The 19873-nt window shown below is 45.9% G+C and overlaps 1 protein-coding gene across 1 annotated transcript; it reads left to right on the top strand.

Annotated features, from left to right (window-relative positions):
• Window positions 1–418: 418 nt before the first annotated feature.
• LOC145862659 (uncharacterized) lies at window positions 419–19620 on the top strand. The gene is made up of 6 exons (XM_082967770.1): window positions 419–1570; window positions 5284–5496; window positions 10213–10369; window positions 11747–11973; window positions 15699–15877; window positions 19244–19620. The coding sequence occupies exons 1-6, from the start codon at window positions 1448–1450 to the stop codon at window positions 19440–19442; spliced, it is 1098 nt and encodes a 365-aa protein (XP_082823896.1). The 5' UTR covers window positions 419–1447; the 3' UTR covers window positions 19443–19620.
• Window positions 19621–19873: the final 253 nt, after the last annotated feature.

Here is a 19873-nt window from a genome sequence, read left to right as displayed (position 1 = left end):
GTCATTGACCAAACCCAAATTACTCAAGGGGGTGTCCCCTGTTCTGAAAGACACTCATGGGGGTGTCCCCTGTTCTGAAAGACACTCATGGGGGTGTCCCCTGTTCTGAAAGACACTCATGGGCGTGTCCCCTGTTCTGAAAGACACTCATGGGGGTGTCCCCTGTTCTGAAAGACACTCATGGGGGTGTCCCCTGTTCTGAAAGACACTCATGGGGGTGTCCCCTGTTCTGAAAGACACTCATGGGGGTGTCCCCTGTTCTGAAAGACACTCATGGGGGTGTCCCCTGTTCTGAAAGACACTCATGGGGGTGTCCCCTGTTCTGAAAGACACTCATGGGGGTGTCCCCTGTTCTGAAAGACACTCATGGGGGTGTCCCCTATTCTGAAAGACACTCATGGGGGTGTCCCCTGTTCTGAAAGACACTCATGGGGGTGTCCCCTGTTCTGAAAGACACTCATGGGGGTGTCCCCTATTCTGAAAGACACTCATGGGGGTGTCCCCTGTTCTGAAAGACACTCATGGGGGAACCACTGAAAGTTGACTAGCAGCAACAACCGGAATCTAATGACACCCACTAAATTCCCCCAAGAACAGACAAACAAAAGTAAAACCCACATACAACTTAAAGACAGGAATCAAACCAAAAAGTGGAGCAAAGAGAAAACAGGGAAGATCAGATAAAGGATTACTTGTCTAGAAATCAAAATGGCGAGCGCCAACTAAAGGTGTTAACCCTCCACATCTCTCAAGAAAACTGGAGCACCTTCCAACTAACGAGGTGACAAACCAGCACAGGTGAAACACCTTCCAACTAACGAGATGACAAACCAGCACAGGTGAAACACGTTATGACTAACGAGATGACAAACCAGCACAGGTGAAACACCTTCCAACTAACGAGATGACAAATCAGCACAGGTGAAACACCTTCCAACTAACGAGGTGACAAACCAGCACAGGTGAAACACCTTCCAACTAACGAGATGACAAACCAGCACAGGTGAAACACCTTCCAACTAACGAGATGACAAACCAGCACAGGTGTAACACCTTCCAACTAACGAGATGACAAACCAGCACAGGTGTAACACGTTATGACTAACGAGATGACAAACCAGCACAGGTGTAACACGTTATGACTAACGAGGTGACGCCAATCGGTGCGCCCTACATGCTAACGTCCAACCTCAAAATATAAATGGAAAAACCAAAGCCTGTAACGCATACTAAATAGATTTTAGTAAGATGTAATACGTTTTGCTCTGAGACCAGATTAATGGACAACACAAACAAACATAGGACCAGGCTAAATAAATAAAGTTGCCTAGGGGCATTTCGCTACACCTGCTGAACGCATGTATGTGTCCAATAAAATGTGATTTGATGTTGTTTTTTTTAAACAAATTACCATTTCATTGCAGTAACTCTGATCCAACCCATCCATATGTATTCTCAGGCCAACATTGCAGAAGTGCAGCAGGCCAGTCTTCAGCTACAGAGGGCCAGACCTGCAGTACTGCTAGCTCCACTGGATGACAAAAGACACAGCATTCAGACCACGACGCAGGTATGGAGCAGGATGTGGTACCGGGTAGAAACATGCTACAGAGAGGTAACATTAGAGATGACATTACAGGTAACATTAGAGAGGTAACATTAGAGATAACATTACAGGTAACATTAGAGAGGTAACATTAGAGATAACATTACAGGTAACATTAGAGAGGTAACATTAGAGAGATGACATTAGAGATAACATTACAGGTAACATTAGAGAGATAACATTACAGGTAACATTAGAGAGGTAACATTACAGGTAACATTAGAGAGATGACATTAGAGAGGTAACATTAGAGATAACATTAGAGATAACATTACAGGTAACATTAGAGAGATGACATTAGAGATACCATTGCAGGTAACATGAGACAGCAGGCTAGAGAGATGCTACATGGGGAGATGACACAGGTAACATGACACAATATCATGTTCGCCTGCTGAATTAAAGGAACATTCACCCATTTTGATTGCTCAGAGATGCACAAAAAACAATATAACAATCTATTGATTCCCGGGGTAATTTGCTTTCATGTGTATCTGAGCTATTTGCCATTCAAGCATGTAGAAATACAGCCGGTGTGACGAGTTTTGCATCATATGATTAGTGATTAGTTTTGTTAGTGTTCAAGGTTACTCATCACAGGAATACGGTTCACTGAACTACCTTTGCTACATGGCCATGTGTATTCCTCTCCCCAGTGAGAGAAACCCTGAAGAAAGCATCAACCCAAAATGTGCTGGGTTTCATAACAAATAAGTATTTCTCAAATCTATACTGAACAAAGATATAAACGCAACCGGTAAAGTGTTGGTCCCATGTTTCATGAGCTGAAATAAAAGATCCCAGAATTGTTCCATAAGCACAAAAAGCTTATTTCATTAAGGTAGTCAGGGAGTCAGGAAGCAAGTGCAGTTAGTGAGTTTAATGACAAAGGACATTGAACGACACAAAACAAGAAAAGCGTCTAAATGTGGAAACATAAACACTATTGACTGGTGGGTGATAACAACAGTGTGCTATATAAAGGAGAAGTAATCAGGGTGGTGATGAAGTCCAGGTGTGGCTAATGAGGTGCAGGTGTGCATAATGAAGGTTGCCAGGTGTGCGTAAATATGGGTTGCCAGATAAACCAGTTACTGGAGCAGACCCTACGACATCTGGAGTTCAGGAGAGACCCAACGGCATAGGCGGGACTACCCTCAATGTCCAGGTGAGGCAGAGGGGTGTTGTGGGCGACGGCTTCAGCCAGGGGACCAGGAACCACCGGCCTGAGAGAAACGTGAAAAGAATGCGCGATCCGGTAGTTATTGGGAAGCTGGAATCGGTAAGTTACCTCATTGACCCTCCGGAGGACTTTGAATGGCCCCACAAACCGGGGGCTCAGCTTCGGGCAGAGCGGGAGGTTCCTGGTTGAGAGCCTCACTGCGGTGGCGGTCCGCCTGCTCCTTCTGGTGCCGGACAGTGCTTTGAAGCCTCACGTGGGCAACGTCCCAAACCTTCCCTGCGTGCCGGAACCACTCATCCACCACCGGCTGGTACCCCAGGATGCACTGGAAGGGAGACAACCCAGGGGAGGAGTGAAGAAGTGCGTTCTGGGTGTACTCTGCCCAGGGAAGAATCCGGGGCCACTCCCTCTGCCAATCCTGACAGTGACTCCTCAGGAACCTCCCCAGTTCCTGGTTGGTCCTTTCCACCTGCTCGTTGGACTGAAGCCGGTACCTGGACGTGAGGCTGACCGTGATCCCCAGCTTCTCCATGAAGGCTCTCCTTACCCGTGACTTCAATTGGGGACCACGTTGGAGATGATATCCTCCGAAAGGCCATAATGCTGGATGACATGCTGAAACAGTGTCTCAGGAACCTGGAGAGAGGGATAAAACTGCTAGATTTGGAGTATCTGTCCACAACAACCATAAGAGTGGTGAAACCATCAAACAGGAAGATCAGTGACAAAATCTATCGACAGATGGGTCCAAGGCCGCTGAGGCACGGGGAGGAAAATGATTTTTCTTGCTGGTGCGTTCCAGGGAGACTTGGTTTGGGCGGAGCAGGAGTTGACGTAGCGGGAGACGTCCTGCGCCAAGGTGGGCCACCAGTACTTAATGGAGATGGATTGAGTGGTGCAGGTGATACCTGGGTGTTCAGCGACAAGGGATGTTTGCACCCAGGTCAAAAGCCGATCCCTTACCTCAGTGGGAACGTAGGTGCACTCTGGAGGACAGGTAGCCGGTGCGGGTTCCCTCTCCAGAACCTGGTGGATGTCCGGGTTCAGCCGCCTTGCTGTCCGTATGTACTCCAAGTTCCGGTGGTCGGTGAGGATGAGAAACAGGTCCGTGGTGCCGGTGTCTCCACTCCTCTAATGCCAACTTCACCGCCAGGAGCTCCCGATCACCGACGTCATAGTTCCTCTCTGCGGGGGACAGTTCTTTTAGAGTAGTATGCACATGGATGCAGTTTTTGTTGATTACCTTGATGTTGTGACAGGACGGCTCCCATGCCCACTTCTGAGGCGTCCACCTCCACCACGAAGGGTAGCGTAGGATCTGGGTGTTTCAGCAACGGGGCGTATGGAAAAGCGTCTAAAGTACAAAACAAGAAAAGTACACACTGTATGGCGTTGTGTGGGCAAGCGATTTTCTGATGTCAGCGTTGTGAACCGAGTGCCCCATGGTGGCAGTGGGGTTATGGTATGAGCAGTCATAAGCTACGGACACAATTGCATTTTATCGATGGCAATTTGAATGCACAGAGATACCGTGACGAGATCCTGAGGCCAATTGTCATGCCATTCATTCGCCTCCATCAGCTCATGTTTCAGCATGATAATGCACGGACCCATGTCGCAAGGATCTGTACACATTTCCTGGAAGCTGAAAATGTCCCAGTTCTTCCATGTCCTGCATACTCACCAGACATGTCACCCATTGAGCATGTTTGGGATGCTCTGGATCGACGTGTATTCCAGTTCCCGCCAATATCCAGATACTTCGAACACCCATTGAAGAGGAGTGGGACAACATTCCACAGGCCACAATCAATCAATCTATTTTTTAAGGTATCTGTGACCAACTGATGCATATCTGTATTCCCAGTCATGTGAAATCCATAGATAAGGGACTAATGCATTTATTTCAATTGACTAATTTCCTTACATGAACTGTAACTCAGTAAAATCTTTAAATTGTTGCATGTTGCATGTCTATTTTTGTTCAGTGTAGAAAGGTAACTTACCACTCTACAAAAAAATAAAATATAAATAGGAGAAGAAAAGGTACAGGGAAAACAGTCACAGAGGATAGAAACACCATTATAATACCTAGACCACAGCCAGCTCCAGCCCGGCCCAGCCTCAGGCCCAGCCTCAGGCCCAGCCTCAGGCCCAGCCTCAGGCCCAGCCTCAGGCCTGGTCTCCTGGACAACATGGATGGGCATCTGCCTGCAGTTGATAAACCTCTGTCCTTCCTGAAGAGACTTCATGTCATGGATTACAAACGGCTGCAGAGAGACAACAAACAAACAAAATATAATACCTAGACCACATAAAATAGAAACAGTCCGTAGATTAGGACCTAATGAATGTATTTTAAAACACTGAATTCCTTATATGAACTGTAACTCAGTAAAAACTTTTAAATTGTTGCATGTTGTGTTTAAATTTTTGTTCATTGTACATCCATTATCATCCAAGAGGGGCTAAATATACTCGCTTCCTCTCCCAGTCTTTAGGGCCGAGGTGGACCTACAACCAGCAGTACCACAGCGCTGCAGTCGACCCCCAGGAGGTAGAGGCTGAGCGGAAAGCTAGGGAGACCCAGAGGAGGGCAGCCTGGAGGACCCATGATGGCTTCCTCTACCCAGGCTTCAGGAGTTCCATCGAGGCCAACGAGCACCCCAGGCACCCCGATGAGGCGCGCAGGGACGAGCTCAGGAAGGTGATATCATAGATAACCCAGGGGTTAGGGGTAAGAGGTCAGGTTACAGCAGGGTCATATTCATTAAGGCACATTCATTCACATTCACAACCCAGGTTTCAGCAGGCTTCACCATCACCAGTATGTTCTGCAACTGAAAACAAGACTTCTTATTCAATCAATCAAATTTATGTATAAAGCCCTTCTTACATCAGCTGATATCTCAAAGTGCTGTACAGAAACCCAGCCTAAAACCCCAAACAGCAAGCAATGCAGATGTAGAATCAAGGTGGCTAGGAAAAACTCCCTAGAATCAAATCAAAGTTTATTTGTCATGTGCGCTGAATTCAACAGGTGTAGACCTTAGAGTGAAATGCTTACTTACAGGCTCTAACCAATAGTGCAAAAAAGGTATTAGGTGAACAATAGGTAAGTAAAGAAATAAAACAACAGTATAAAGACAGGCTATATACAGTAGCGAGGCTACAAAAGTAGAGAGGCTACATACAGACACCGGTTAGTCAGGCTGATTGAGGTAGTATGTACATGTAGATATGGTTAAAGTGACTATGCATATATGATGAACAGAGAGTAGCAGTAGCGTAAAAGAGAGGTTGGTGGTTGGCGGGTGGTGGGACACAATGCAGATAGCCCGGTTAGCCAATGTGCGGGAGCACTGGTTGGTCGGCCCAATTGAGGTATTATGGACATGAATGTATAGTTAAAGTGACTATGCACATATGATAAACAGAGAGTAGCAGCAGCGTAAAAGAGGGGTTGGGGGGCAGACAATGCCAATAGTCCGGGTAGACATTTGATTACCTGTTCAGGAGTCTTATGGTTGGGGGTAAAAACTGTTGAGAAGCCTTTTTGTCCTAGACTTGGGACTCCGGTACTGCTTGCCATGTGGTAGTAGAGAGAACAGTCTATGACTGGGGTGGCTGCGGTCTTTGACAATTTTTAGGGCCTTCCTCTGACACCACCTGGTGTAGAGGTCCTGGATGGCAGGGAACTTAGCCCCAGTGATGTACTGGGCCGTACGCACTACCCTCTGTAGTCAGAGGCCGAGCAATTGCCGTACCAGGCAGTGATGCAACCAGTCAGGATGCTCTCGATGTTGCAATTGTAGAACCTTTTGAGGATCTGGGGACCCATGCCAAATCATTTTAGTTTCCTGAGGGGGAATAGGCTTTGTTATGCCCTCTTCACGACTGTCTTGGTGTGTTTGGACCATTCTAGTTTGTTGTTCATGTGGACACCAAGGAACTTGAAGCTCTCAACCTGCTCCACTACAGCCCCGTCGATGAGAATGAGGGGCGTGCTCGGTCCTCCTTTTCCTGTAGTCCACAATCATCTCCTTAGTCTTGGTTATGTTGAGGGAGAGGTTGTTATTCAGGCACCAAATAGAGAGAAAAAGGGAGAGAATTAGAGAGAGCATATTTAAATTCACACAGGACATCGGATAAGACAGGAGAAATACTCCAGATGTAACAGACTGACCCTAGCCCCCCGACACATAAACTACTGCAGCATAAATACTGGAGGCTGAGACAGGAGGGGTCAGGAGACACTGTGGCCCCGTCCGACGTTACCCCCGGACAGGGCCAAACAGGCAGGATATAACCCCACCCACTTTACCAAAGCACAGCCCATACACCACTGGAAGGATACTTCAACCACCAACTTACCATCCTGAGACAAGGCCGAGTATAGCCCACGAAGATCTCCCCCACGGCACGAACCCAAGGGGGAGCGCCAACCCGGACAGGAAGATCATGTCAGTGACTCAATCCACTCAAGTGATGCACCCCTCCTAGGGACGGCATGGAAGAGCACCAGTAAGCCAGTGACTCAGCCCCTGTAAAAGGGTTAGAGGCAGAGAATCCCAGTGGAAAGAGGGGAACCGGCAAGGCAGAGACAGCAAGGGCGGTTCGTTGCTCCAGCCTTTCCGTTCACCTTAACACTCCTGGGCCAGACTACACTCAATCATAGGACCGACTGAAGAGATGAGTCTTCAGTAAAGACTTAAAGGTTGAGACTGAGTCTGCGTCTCTCACATGGGTAGTCAGACTATTCCATAAAAATGGAGCTCTAAAGGAGAAAGCCCTGCCTCCAGCCGTTTGCTTAGAAATTCTAGGAACAATTAGGAGGCCTGCGTCTTGTGACCGTAGCGTACGTGTAGGTATGTACGGCAGGACCAAATCGGAAAGATAGGTAGGAGCAAGCCCATGTAATGCTTTGTAGGTTAGCAGTAAAACCGTGAAATCAGCCCTTGCCTTAACAGGAAGCCAGTGTAGGGAGGCTAGCACTGGAGTAATATGATCAATTTTTTTGGTTCTAGTCAGGATTCTAGCAGCCGTATTTAGCACTAACTGAAGTTTATTTAATGCTTTATCCGGGTAGCCGGAAAGTAGAGCATTGCAGTAGTCCAACCTAGAAGTAACAAAGGCATGGATTAATTTTTCTGCGTCATTTTTGGACAAAAAGTTTGGAAAAAAGCTGTCCTTGAAACAGTCTTGATATGTTCTTCAAAAGAGAGATCAGGGTCCAGAGTAACGCCGAGGTCCTTCACAGTTTTATTTGAGACGACTGTACAACCATCCAGATTAATTGTCAGATTCAACAGAAGATCTCTTTGTTTCTTGGGACCTAGAACAAGCATCTCTGTTTTGTCCGAGTTTAAAAGTAGAAAGTTTGCAGCCATCCACTTCCTTATGTCTGAGACACAGGCTTCTAGCGAGGGCAATTTTGGGGCTTCACCACGTTTCATTGAAATGTACAGCTGTGTGTCATCCGCATAGCAGTGAAATTTAACATTATGTTTTCGAATGACATCACCAAGAGGTAAAATATATAATGAAAACAATATATACTGCTCAAAAAAATAAAGGGAACACTTAAACAACACATCCTAGATCTGAATGAAAGAAATAATCTTATTAAATACTTTTTTCTTTACATAGTTGAATGTGCTGACAACAAAATCACACAAAAATAATCAATGGAAATCCAATTTATCAACCCATGGAGGTCTGGATTTGGAGTCACACTCAAAATTAAAGTGGAAAACCACACTACAGGCTGATCCAACTTTGATGTAATGTCCTTAAAACAAGTCAAATTGAGGCTCAGTAGTGTGTGTGGCCTCCACGTGCCTGTATGACCTCCCTACAACGCCTGGGCATGCTCCTGATGAGGTGGCGGATGGTCTCCTGAGGGATCTCCTCCCAGACCTGGACTAAAGCATCCGCCAACTCCTCGACAGTCTGTGGTGCAACGTGGTGTTGGTGGATGGAGCGAGACGTGAAGTCCCAGATGTGCTCAATTGGATTCAGGTCTGGGGAACGGGCGGGCCAGTCCATAGCATCAATGCCTTCCTCTTGCAGGAACTGCTGACACACTCCAGCCACATGAGGTCTAGCATTGTCTTGCATTAGGAGAAACCCAGGGCCAACCGCACCAGCATATGGTCTCACAAGGGGTCTGAGGATCTCATCTCGGTACCTAATGGCAGTCAGGCTACCTCTGGCGAGCACATGGAGGGCTGTGCGGCCCCCCAAAGAAATGCCACCCCACACCATGACTGACCCACCGCCAAACCGGTCATGCTGGAGGATGTTGCAGGCAGCAGAACGTTCTCCACGGCGTCTCCAGACTCTGTCACGTCTGTCACATGCTCAGTGTGAACCTGCTTTCATCTGTGAAGAGCACAGGGCGCCAGTGGCGAATTTGCCAATCTTGGTGTTCTCTGGCAAATGCCAAACGTCCTGCACGGTGTTGGGCTGTAAGCACAACCCCCACCTGTGGACGTCGGGCCCTCATACCACCCTCATGGAGTCTGTTTCTGACTGTTTGAGCAGACACATGCACATTTGTGGCCTGCTGGAGGTCATTTTGCAGGGCTCTGGCAGTGCTCCTCCTGCTCCTCCTTGCACAAAGGCGGAGGTAGCGGTCCTGCTGCTGGGTTGTTGCCCTCCTACGGCCTCCTCCACATCTCCTGATGTACTGGCCTGTCTCCTGGTAGCGCCTCCATGCTCTGGACACTACGCTGACAGACACAGCAAACCTTCTTGCCACAGCTCGCATTGATGTGCCATCCTGGATGAGCTGCACTACCTGAGCCACTTGTGTGGGTTGTAGACTCCGTCTCATGCTACCACTAGAGTGAAAGCACCGCCAGCATTCAAAAGTGACCAAAACATCAGCCAGGAAGCATAGGAACTGAGAAGTGGTCTGTGGTCCCCACCTGCAGAACCACTCCTTTATTGGGGGTGTCTTGCTAATTGCCTATAATTTCCACCTGTTGTCTATTCCATTTGCACAACAGCATGTGACATTTATTGTCAATCAGTGTTGCTTCCTAAGTGGACAGTTTGATTTCACAGAAGTGTGATTGACTTGGAGTTACATTGTGTTGTTTAAGTGTTCCCTTTATTTTTTTGAGCAGTATATATAAAAAGCAAAACATGGAAAATGAAACTATGACTTTTAACTAAATAACTGTTATCTTCACTATTACATCAGTACTACTACTACAGGCATCTTAAATTATGGTTAGTGATGTATATCTCTATAGGGTTAGTGATGTATATCTCTGTAGGGTTATGGTTAGTGATGTATATCTCTATAGGGTTATGGTTAGTGATGTATATCTCTATAGGGTTAGGGTTATGGTTAGTGATGTATTTAAAACAGCTATGTGTGGCATCTTAATGTGTAATGTCTCTACCTCCATAGCCTTGGAGAGAGAATGTGCTCCATGGCAACACCCTGAGACCCACACTGCCTCAGAGAGACATCCGACCGTGGCTACATCGCTACGACGACATGGAGCTCTACATCAGACCTCCACCAGTCTTCAGTCCTGTCCCCCCTGTTACTATACACCTGGCAGGTAACACACCTTCAGCCCTGTTACTATACACCTACCAGGTACCAGACCCCCACCCTGTCTCTATAGTTACTATACACCTACCAGGTACCAGACCCCCACCCTGTCTCTATAGTTACTATACACCTACCAGGTACCAGACCCCCACCCTGTCTCTATAGTTACTATACACCTACCAGGTACCAGACCCCCACCCTGTCTCTATAGTTACTATACACCTACCAGGTACCAGACCCCCACCCTGTCTCTATAGTTACTATACACCTACCAGGTACCAGACCCCCACCCTGTCTCTATAGTTACTATACACCTACCAGGTACCAGACCCCCACCCTGTCTCTATAGTTACTATACACCTACCAGGTACCAGACCCCCACCCTGTCTCTATAGTTACTATACACCTACCAGGTACCAGCCCAGCGTTCAGTAGGATACAGCGTTCAGTAGGTTACAGCGTTCAGTATGGCCCAGCATTTAGTAGGATACAGTGTTCAGTAGGATACAGTGTTCAGTAGAATACAGCGTTCAGTATGGCCCAGCATTTAGTAGGATACAGTGTTCAGTAGGGTTACAGTGTTCAGTATGGCCCAGCATTTAGTAGGATACAGTGTTCAGTAGGTTACAGTGTTCAGTATGGCCCAGCATTTAGTAGGATACAGTGTTCAGTAGGATACAGCGTTCAGTAGGTTACAGCGTTCAGTATGGCCCAGCATTTAGTAGGATACAGTGTTCAGTAGGATACAGCGTTCAGTATGGCCCAGCATTTAATAGGATACAGCATTCAGTAGGATACAGCATTCAGTAGGATACAGCATTCAGTAGAATACAGCGTTCAGTATGGCCCAGCATTTAATAGGATACAGCATTCAGTAGGATACAGCATTCAGTAGAATACAGCGTTCAGTATGGCCCAGTGTTTAGTAGGATACAGTGTTCAGTAGGTTACCGTGTTCAGTAGGATACAGTGTTTAGTAGAACAGAGTTCAGTAGGTCGCAGTGTTCAGTAGGATACAGCGTTCAGTAGGTCAGTGTTCAGTAAGATGCAGCGTTCAGTAGGTTACAGTATAGCCCAGTGTTCAGTAGGATACAGCATTTAGTAGAATACAGCGTTCAATAGGATACAGCATTCAGTAGGTTACAGTGTTCAGTAGTATTCAGTGTTCAGTAGGTTACAGTGTTCAGTATGGCCCAGATTTTAGTAGGTTACAGTGTTCAGTAGAGCACGGCATTCAGTAGGGCACGGCGTTCAGTAGGGCACGGCGTTCAGTAGGGCACGGCGTTCAGTAGGGCACGGCGTTCAGCAGGGCACGGCGTTCAGTAGGGCACGGCGTTGTGAAACATTCATTATAATATGCTCCTACCTGTGTTCCCTCCCCCAGGAGAGAGTCTGCAGAGGGAGCAGCTGCAGGGAGCCCAGTCTCAGTACTACCGCTGGCTGAGGAAGGTGCTGCCTGACGCAGGACGTACTCCGGCGCCAGACTGCAGCCTCGTGCGAGTCCCACAGTTCAGCTGCCACATGGGCGGGGCCGACCCAGGGAAGCTGCATGATATACTGAAGGATCGACCAATGAAATACTCCCTCAGGAAACCCGGCCTCACCCTCAAGGTAGGGAACTGGAGCAGGGACAGGAAATGTACCTGTTCAGGAGGACACAGCTTCAGGAAACACTCCTGCCCCTATTTAATAGACAATCACAGAAAACGACATCATGTTGTTCCCCTGAAATACAGTAAGTGTTCTAGAGTACAGTAAGTGTTCTAGAGTACAGTAAGTGTTCTAGAGTACAGTAAGTGTTCTAGAGTACAGTAAGTGTTCTCTTGCTCCTTGAGCCAGAGATGTGTGATGGGAACATTAGCCTAGTTGGAATAGTAGCTGAAGTCTGGACACTGACTGTAGGCTTCAATTGTAGCCTATTATAGAATTATCTCCTGAACAGTGAACTGTTTCTTGCGGTAAAATGTTAATTTTGTCTCGCGAACAGAAGTGGAGAAATATGATTTCTTTCTTTCAGCATCTTGAGAGAATACTGTAAGAATGCATGTTTAGAGACCTGTTGTGTAGCCTAAACATGCAATTTCTTTCAGCGAAATAAAACCTGACATTTTTATACCACATAATGTGCATCCAAGATGAACTGATATACTACCAGAATGTTGGATTTTTTTTTTTACTTCCTTATTAAAACCGGTCCAATTGATGTCATTTGGACATTTTGCACAAAAAAATCTCCCCGTTCTCTAAGTGTCCTCGCTCCGCTAGAGAAGCAGAAATGAAAGACAAAACTTGACCAATGTCAACTACACTGAACAAAAATAAAAATGCAACATGTAAAGTGTTGGTCTCATGTTTCATGAGCAGGAAAAAAATCTCTGAAATGTTCCATACGCACAAAAGCTTATTTCTCTCAAATGTTGTGCACAAATTTGTTTACATCCCTGTTAGGGAGCATTTCTCCTTTGCCAAGATAATCCATCCACCTGACAGGTGTGGCATATCAAGAAGATGATTAAACAGAATGATCATTACACAGGTGCACCTTGTGATGGGAACAATAGAAGGCCACTCTAAAATGTGTAGTTTTGTCACACAACACAATGCCACAGCTAGGATATGCATATAATGGGAGATTTGGATAGAGAACACTCTAAAGTTTCTAAAACTGTTGAAATTATGTCTGTGAGTATAACAGAACTTATTTGGCAGGCGAAACCCCGAGGACAAACCATCCAGGATTTAGTTTTTTTTGAGGTGACAGTGTTTTCAATGGGTTTTCTATGGCACTTGCTTGCAGTTCCTATCGCTTCCACTGGATGTCAACAGGCTTTAGAAATTGGTTGATGTTTTTCTTTTGAGTAATGAGGGTCGAGTCTAGTGTACTGTTGTGGTTGGGGCGCGCGACCTGAAAGCTCGCTCCACTTTGTTTTCGTCCTGTATTGAACACAGTTTATCCCGTCTTAAATTTTATCGATTAATTATGTTAAAAAATACCTAAAGTTATATTAGGAAAGTTGTTTGGATCAAGATTACAGGTAATTTATTCAATATTTTGTAGTCATGTTGCGCGAGTTGGAACCGGTGTTTGTCTGAATCAAACGCGCCAAATAAATGGACATTTTGAAGATATAATGACGGAATTAATCGAACAAAAGGACCATTTGGGATGTTTCTGGGACATATTGGAGTGCCAACAGAAGAAGATCTTCAAAGGTAAGGCATGAATTATATCGTTATTTCTGAGTTTTGTGTCGCGCCTGGAGGGTTGAATTATGATTCTCATGAGTTTGTTTGATGGGGCGCTGTCCTCAGATAATTGCATGGTTTGCTTTCGCCGTAAAGCCTTTTTGAAATCTGACACGGTGGCTAGATTAACAAGAAGTCAGGCTTTAATTTGGTGTGTTGCACTTGTGAATGTATGAAAGTTAAATATTTGTGATACATTTTTTTTAATTTCGCGCTCTGCAGTTTCACCGGATGTTGTCAAATCGATCCCGTTAACAGGATTTGATCCATAAGAAGTTGACTAACAGAATTTGAATAATTTGTCCCTGAACAAAGGGGGAGTGTCAAAATCAAAAGTAACAGTCAGTATCTGGTGTGGCCACCAGCTGCATTAAGTACTGCAGTGCATCTCCTCCTCATGGACTGCACCAGATTTGCCAGTTCTTGCTGTGAGATGTTACCTCACTCTTCCACCAAAGCACCTGCAAGTTCCCGGACATTTCTGGGGGGGAATGGCCCTAGCCCTCACCCTCCGATCCAACAGGTCCCAGACGTCCTCAATGGGATTGAGATCCAGGCTCTTCGCTGGCCATGGCAGAACACTGACATTCCTGTCTTGCAGGAAATCACGCACAGAACGAGCAGTATGGCTGGTGGCATTGTCATGCTGGAGGGTCATGTCAGGATGAGCCTGCAGGACGGGTACCACATGAGGGAGGAGGATGTCTTCCCTGTAACGCACAGCGTTGTGATTGTCTGCAATGACAACAGGCTCAGTTCGATGATGCTGTGACACACCGCCCCAGACCATGATGGACCCTCCACCTCCAAATCGATCCCGTTCCAGAGTACAGGCCTCGGTGTAACGCTCATTCCTTCGATGATAAACGCGAATCCGACCATCACCCCTGGTGAGACAAAACTGCGACTCGTCAGTGAAGAGCACTTTTTGCCAGTCCTGTCTGGTCCAGCGATGGTGGGTTTGTGCCCATAGGCGACGTTGTTGCCGGTGATGTCTGGTGAGGACCTGCCTTACAACAGGCCTACAAGCCCTCAGTCCAGCCTCTCTCAGCCTATTGCAGACAGTCTGAGCACTGATGGAGGGATTGTGCATTCCTGGTGTAACTCGGGCAGTTGTTGTTGCCATCCTGTACCTGTCCCGCAGGTGTGATGTTCAGATGTACCGATCCTGTGCAGGTGTTGTTACACGTGGTCTGCCACTGCGAGGACGATCAGCTGTCCGTCCTGTCTCCCTGTAGCGCTGTCTTAGGCGTCTCACAGTACGGACATTATTGCCCTGGCCACATCTGCAGTCCTCATGCCTCCTTGCAGCATGCCTAAGGCACGTTCATGCAGATGAGCAGGGACCCTGGGCATCTTTATTTTGGTGTTTTTCAGAGTCAGTAGAAAGGCCTCTTTAGTGTCCTAAGTTTTCATAACTGTGACCTTAATTGCCTACCGTCTGTAAGCTGTTAGTGTCTTAACGACCGTTCCACAGGTGCATGTTCATTAATTGTTTATGGTCCATTGAACAAGCATGTGAAACAGTGTTTAAACCATTTACAATGAAGATCTGTGAAGTTATTTGGATTTTTACAAATTATCTTTGAAAGACAGGGTCCTGAAAAAGGCTGTTTCTTTTTTTGCTGAGTTTATGTGCTGTATTCTATACTACTGTATTTTAGTCGATGCCACTTCGACATTGCTCGTACTAATATTTATATCTTTCTTAATTCCGTTATTTTACTTTTTATATTTATGTGTATTGTTGTGAATTGTTAGATATTACTGCACTGTTGGAGCTAGGAACAGAAGCATTTCGCTACATCTGCAGTAACATCTGATAAATATGTGTATGTGACTAATAACATTAGATTTGATTTATTTAGTATTCAACAGCATTAAGTAATGACAGAAGAGAAGCATCCACAAACCTTCTGAATGTCGGAAATTCTAAGCAGAAAACGATCAAACTTAGTACATTTTTTTTTTTACCCAATTGAAAAATCCTTCTACCAACTCTGGTGTTTGTATGGTAATGGTTGTGTGTGTGTACTTACTGTATGATAATGTGTGTGTGTGTGTGTGTGTGTGTGTGTGTTGTATCACAGCCCATGCCAGTACTGTCAGTACTGCAACAACCCCAGCAGGTCTCCAGGTCAGGCCGTATGGTGGTGGTGAGAGAGGAGAGCTCTTCCTTCGCCCCGGGACCGTTCCCGGACCACAGTCTGAGCTGGGATAACAACACTATCCCCCGACAACCCTCACACTACAACAAGTACCACTTTACGTAAGTTACCATGACTACCCTCACTACAACAAGCGACACTTCACATACATTACCACGACAACCCTCACACTACAACAAGTACCACTTTATGTATGTTACCTAATGCTAACACTTCCTCCCTAGCCTTAGGTAACATACATACAGTGATACTTGTTGTAGTGTTAGCAGGGTTTGGTGTTATGCTAACACTACAACAAGTACCACTTTATGTATGTTACCTAATGGTAACACTTCCTCCCTAGCCTAACCCCTAACCCTGCTAACACTACAACAAGTATCACTTTATGTATGTTACCATGAGGACACTCAGTTAACCAATTAACACTTCACGTACACTGTATTTCCCTTTGTTGGCTATGCGTCTTTTAACCCCCCGCAGAAATCGAATTAGCATAATAAAAAACATTTTTGTTGCATTGAATGCGTCTCAATGCATTGCATCCACACATGTAACTCTTCCACGTCTGTGGTGAAAGCTAGCCGAGCTATAGCGGTGTTTGTTAGACCGTGAGACATCCCAAAGATCGGTCTTCTCATGAAAACGACTGTAGCATCCAAATGATTTGGCCTACAAACTACTGGAAAGAGGAGACTCACCAACACAATGGTGTTCTCCGTTTTGCCCTACAAGCGTCTTGGCACTCATCTGCAGTCAGTACAAACGATCTGCCAACTTCTGTCTGTAGTGATTGAACAGTTTGGGCTACACACTAACATGACCCCTCTGTGGAAAGGTGAGTCTTTTCAAAAACATGTCAGTTGTTTTGTTCTAGGATTCCCACAATCCTCAGAAGACTTGTCTGAAGGTCTCCTGGTACCAGTTGAAAAATGTATGGAAGTATATATGGAGACTTTTTAGTGATAAAAAATAAGATTTTAGTTTGGACTATTTGTTGTTCTATGTAGTGAATCTGTTATTCAATGTGTTTCTATGGGCTAATAGCAGTAATCTGTTATTCAATGTGTTTCTATGGGCTAATAGCAGTAACCTGTTATTCAATGTGTTTCTTTGGGCTAATAGCAGTAATCTGTTATTCAATGTGTTTCTATGGGCTAATAGCAGTAACCTGTTATTCAATGTGTTTCTATGGGCTAATAGCAGTAACCTGTTATTCAATGTGTTTCTATGGGCTAATAGCAGTAATCTGTTATTCAATGCATTTATATGGGCTTATAGCAGGTAGCCTAGTGGTTAGAACGTTGGGCCAGTAACCAAAAGGTTGCTGGATCGATTCCCCGAGCTGACAAGGAAAAAATCTGTCGTTCTGCCCCTGTGCAAGGCAGTTAACCCACTGTTCCTCGGGCCCTGAACAAGGCAGTTAACCCACTGTTCCCCGGGCCCTGAACAAGGCAGTTAACCCACTGTTCCCCGGGCGCCGAAGATGTGGATTAAGGCAGCCCCCCGCACAAATTTCAGTTGAAGGCATTCAGTTGTACAACTGACTAGGTTCCCCCTTTCCCAGTAAGGCCAAATTACATATTTCATCCACATTTTTCTTTATACATTTCTGGGATAATTCAGGGATCTTAACATTAAAAATCTAATCGCTAAATGATCCTGACCTCCTTAAAACAATTCCATATAGCTAGTAGAACCCTCCTCCCACTGCTTTTACAGGTCGGCAAAATCAGAAATTACCATAAAAATGTCAAGCGGATCGGATTGAATCTCACCTAATAACCCTAACCTAAACCTAACCCTAACCCTTACACTCCCTAACACCCCTGACCCTAACCCTTACACTCCCTAACCCTAACACCCCTGACCCTAACCCTAACCCTTACCTAACCCTAACACTCCCTAACCCTAACCCTTACCTAACCCTAACACTCCTGACCCTAACCCTAATACTCCCTAACCCTAACACTCCTGGCCCTAACCCTAATACTCCCTAACCCTAACCTAAACCTAACCCTAACCCTTACCTAACCCTAACACCCCTGACCCTAACCCTAATACTCCCTAACCCTAACACTCCTGACCCTAACCCTAATACTCCTGACCCTAACCCTAATACTCCCTAACCCAAACCTAACCCTAACCCTTACACTCCCTAACACCCCTGACCCTAACCCTAATACTCCCTAACCCTAACACTCCTGACCCTAACCCTAACACTCCCTAACCCTAACACTCCTGACCCTAACCCTAATACTCCTGACCCTAACCCTAATACTCCTGACCCTAACCCTAACACTCCTGACCCTAACCCTAATACTCCCTAACCCTAACACTCCTGACCCTAACCCTTACCTAACTACTCCTGACCTCTAACCCTTACCTAACACTCCTGACCCTAACCCTAACCTACACTCCTGACTCTAACCCTTACCTAACACTCCTGACTCTAACCCTTACCTAACCCTGACTACTCCTGACTCCTAACCCTTACCTAACACTCCTGACTCTAACCCTTACCTAACACTCCTGACTCTAACCCTTACCTAACACTCCTGACTCTAAACCCTTACCTAACACTCCTGACTCTAACACCTTACCTAACACTCCTGACTCCTAACCCTTACCTAACACTCCTGACTCCTAACCCTTACCTAACACTCCTGACTCTAACCCTTACCTAACACTCCTGACTCCTAACCCTTACCTAACACTCCTGACTCCTAACCCTTACCTAACCCCTGACACACTCCAGACTCTAACCCTTGACCCTACACCCTGACCTAACCACTCCTGACTCCTAACCCTTACCTAACACTCCTGACTCTACACTCCTGACCCTAACACCTCCTGACCCTAACCCTTACCTAACACTCCTGACTCTAACCCTTACCTAACACTCCTGACTCTAACCCTTACCTAACACTCCTGACTCTAACCCTTACCTAACACTCCTGACTCTAACCCTTACCTAACACTCCTGACTCTAACCCTTACCTAACACTCCTGACTCTAACCCTTACCTAACACTCCTGACCCTAACCCTTACCTAACCCTAACACTCCTGACCCTAACCCTTACCTAACACTCCTGACCCTAACCCTTACTTAACCCTAACACTCCTGACCCTAACCCTTACCTAACACTCCTGACCCTAACCCTTACCTAACACTCCTGACTCTAACCCTTACTTAACCCTAACACTCCTGACTCTAACCCTTACCTAACCCTAACACTCCTGACTCTGCAAGTACCAGTTCATGTATGTTACCTCACAACCTTTATTACCATACACACTAACATTAGTCATAACTTAATAGATACTAATCTATATCACTGTCTTGTAGTTTTATTTAGTAACAGGAAATGTTAGTGAAAAATCAATAGGGGCCTTAGCTGAGAGCTATATGTGCCACAGATCTGTTTTAAAAGACCATGAAACATAAGTGTGATGTCACTTCCTGAAGGGAGTTCGTGAGGCAGAGGTCGTTCCAGTACAAGAGGTCAGCTCCACCCCTAACAGACAAAGAGAGGCGTATCCACGTCTTCCAGAAACACCCAGCGCCCTATGACACCAGACAAACCACTGGAACCAGCCAATCACAGCCAACCCAGAGCATCGTAGAGACTCGGACCTATAGGGATGTCACCCTGCACATCAACTGAGGAAAAAAACCCTTGGTGTGAGTCCCAAATGGCACCCTATACAGTGCAATACTTTGGCCAAACGTTGGTACTGTATAGGGAATCGGGTGCTATTTGAGATGTAACCTCAGACTGAAACAACACTATTGCACTATGGATGACAAATCAACACTTTAATGTAATAAATGGGCAAACACCACTGTTCATTTCATGCTTTCTACACCTGCATTGCTTGCTGTTTGGGGGTTTTAGGCTGGGATTCTGTACAGCACTTTGAGACATCAGCTGACGTAAGAAGGGCTACATAAATACATTTGATTTGAAATTTGATTTGATTACAACCTCTTCAGTACCGTCAGTAGAATCAGCGGTACTAAAAGAAGAGCAGCATCCCAAATGGCACCCTATTTCCTATGTAGTGCACTACTTCTGATCTGGTAAACTATTATAGG

Source organism: Salmo salar, chromosome 22, assembly GCF_965601325.2.
Source record: "Salmo salar chromosome 22, fSalSal1, whole genome shotgun sequence".
Lineage (NCBI taxonomy): Eukaryota > Metazoa > Chordata > Actinopteri > Salmoniformes > Salmonidae > Salmo > Salmo salar.
Note: the sequence above shows the minus strand (reverse complement) of the source record. Positions and strands in the feature narration are given on the sequence as shown.